The sequence below is a fragment of the Quercus lobata genome, unplaced genomic scaffold (assembly GCF_001633185.2).
Source record: "Quercus lobata isolate SW786 unplaced genomic scaffold, ValleyOak3.0 Primary Assembly Scq3eQI_201, whole genome shotgun sequence".
Lineage (NCBI taxonomy): Eukaryota > Viridiplantae > Streptophyta > Magnoliopsida > Fagales > Fagaceae > Quercus > Quercus lobata.
The window spans coordinates 82,463-84,962 of record NW_022154734.1 but is presented as its reverse complement, the minus strand read 5'-3'; the positions used below and the strand labels follow the sequence as shown (position 1 = coordinate 84,962).

Here is a 2,500-nt window from a genome sequence, read left to right as displayed (position 1 = left end):
TAGATACATTTTTTTTGGAGAAGAAAGGGAAGGTGTTTACTTTAAACTCAAATACTTATCACCTTATTTACAATTTTTTTTTTAACTTTATCCAAAAACATTTTTGGTAAATCGGTATGAACAATAATTATCTAAAAAAAAGTCACATGTGAAGAGTTGAAACGCTGGGATAGCCCTGTTTTTTTGTAGTGGGAAGATTTTGCTGTTGAATATGTTGTTTTTTTTTTTTTACAGGTATTTTTTTTTTTACACGAAGTAATATAATTTTAATTTAAAAAAGGAATCGATGATCATTGTTGCTGTTTTTTTGTTTTTTTACGTGTACTATGTTGTTGTTGTTGTTTTTTTTTTTTTTTTTATTACACATAGTAATATAATTTAAATAAAAAAGGATTAGATGAAGAGTTTGAATTGTAATCAAATTAAAAAAATTTATCAACTTATAAATTATAATAATAAAAGGTTTAGATGAAAAGTTTGGATTGTAATCAAATTAAGATTTTTATCAATTTAGAAATTATAGGAGAAGAAGATAAGTACAAAAAAAATTATATTTATTTTTTAAAAATTTTAAAAAGGTTTCTGCAATGTGATATAGCCACTTGGTACAACCACAGCTTCTAAACCCAACTTTTGTTATATAGTATATGATTGATTGATTGATTTGATCCATTCTATATTGTAACAACAAATTAGATCAATTCACCAGTCATATTTCACTTATTAAACATCATAAATTCATTTTTTTGTTTTGTTTTGTTTTGTTTTGTAGAAGTTGTTCTCCTTTTCGCTGATTATTTCAAATCAATGCATTCTTCAAAATAAAAATAAAGAAGTTTTTAAGTGAAGTGAAGCACTTATATGTATGTACCGTCCTTGTAACTTGATGACATATGTAATGTAACAGCAGGCCTTATAATAGGTTTTGGAAAATTAGATATCTAAATTTAGTTGCCTTCTTGCAGTTGCAGGCACACTGTAATACTACCAATTCTGGTACAGTCTTAACTGGCCAAAGACTCTTTCTTTCTTTGATTTTCTATTTTAATTGTGTCTTAATTTACACTATACTCTCTCTGCCCTCACCTTATATATATAGGAAGCTACATACATAAGTCTTTCACAACCAAAATCTCAATTGCTTTTATCTCCCTAATCCTTTAGAACTCCTTCTTCCTTTGATTCAAAGCTTCCAGATGGCTTCCCCCATTCTCTTCTTCGGACTTCTAGCTTTATTTTTCCTTGCTGCATCGGCATCTGATCCTAGCCCTCTCCAAGATTTCTGTGTTGCGGATACAAATAGTCCAGGTACAATATGAGCCTTAAACCTGTATACTTCTACTGAAAATTTCACCCTATAAGGTTAATAGCAGTAGCTCCATAAATATTTGTTCAAACTCCTTTTCACCCGCTCGCACCACGATATTCACAATTGTACACATAATGTATGCATTTTTAAAAAAGTAATGACAGTGACACACTACTTGTTATATACTCACCTTACACACACTACCACATAAATTAAAATCATGATTTTAAAACATAATTTCAAAATAAAGTGTGTATGTAGTATGCAATAATAAGTAGTATTTAATAAAAGATTTTCTGATTTAAAAGTTTAAAACATAGAAAAGGAATATATACAACCGTGTGAAATAAGTTGTGAGAAAGTTATGCGAGAAAAATCATTATCTTTAAATAGTATGGCTTTCATGTTTCTTATTTGCAAATGTGGTGGTTGGTGGCAGTGCTCCTAAATGGTTTGGCTTGCAAGGATCCTAAGACGGTTGTAGCCAATGATTTTTCAAGCAGTGGACTTCATATAGCAGGCAACACATCAAACCCTGAAGGGTTAAGCGTGGCCTCTGCACAAATACCAGGACTTAACACTCTTGGCATTTCCCTCCTCCGTTTTGACTACGCACCAGGGGGTATCAACGCTCCCCACATTCACCCTCGTGCCACCGAAATCTTAACAGTCTTGGAAGGTAGCCTTGAAGTTGGGTTTGTTACATCTACTCCTCCAAACCGTCTTATCACAAAGGTGCTACAGAAGGGTGATGTGTTCGTATTCCCAATTGGTCTCATCCACTATCAAAGAAATGTTGGTAAAACAAGTGCCGCCGCCATTGCTGCTGCAAGCAGTCAAAACCCTGGTTTTATCCCAATTGCCAATTCAGTGTTTGGGTCCAAGCCTGACATTCCTAGTGACGTTTTAGCTAAGGCCTTCCAGGTGGATAAAAATGTTGTCAACCATATCCGGTCTAAGTTCTAGACAAGCTATGATTATTTTATTTCATTAATTTAGGGTACGTTTAGTACACTGAATGGAGATTACGACAGAAATTGTAATCTTTATTATTAGGAATAAAATGTGTTGTAATGTAATAACTAAACTTATTCATTAGTTTGGTTGTTAGTTATAACATTAGACTGAAACTTAACATTTATTTTAGGAAATTTCTTACTCATACAATTATATCTCCTTAAAAATTGTTAT

The 2,500-nt window shown here is 32.0% G+C and overlaps 1 protein-coding gene across 1 annotated transcript; it reads left to right on the top strand.

Moving 5' to 3' along the window:
* The first annotated feature begins 1,196 nt into the window (after window positions 1–1,196).
* On the top strand, window positions 1,197–2,275 carry LOC115973177 (putative germin-like protein 2-1). Its single transcript, XM_031093423.1, has 2 exons — window positions 1,197–1,308; window positions 1,749–2,275. The coding sequence occupies exons 1-2, from the start codon at window positions 1,197–1,199 to the stop codon at window positions 2,273–2,275; spliced, it is 639 nt and encodes a 212-aa protein (XP_030949283.1).
* Window positions 2,276–2,500: the final 225 nt, after the last annotated feature.

Coding starts and splice junctions, on each gene's coding strand:
- LOC115973177 (XM_031093423.1), top strand. CDS start 1,197: ATGGCTTCCCCCATTCTCTTCTTCGGACTTCTAGCTTTATTTTTCCTT. Junction 1,309..1,748: donor TGCGGATACAAATAGTCCAG/GTACAATATGAG, acceptor GGTTGGTGGCAG/TGCTCCTAAATGGTTTGGCT.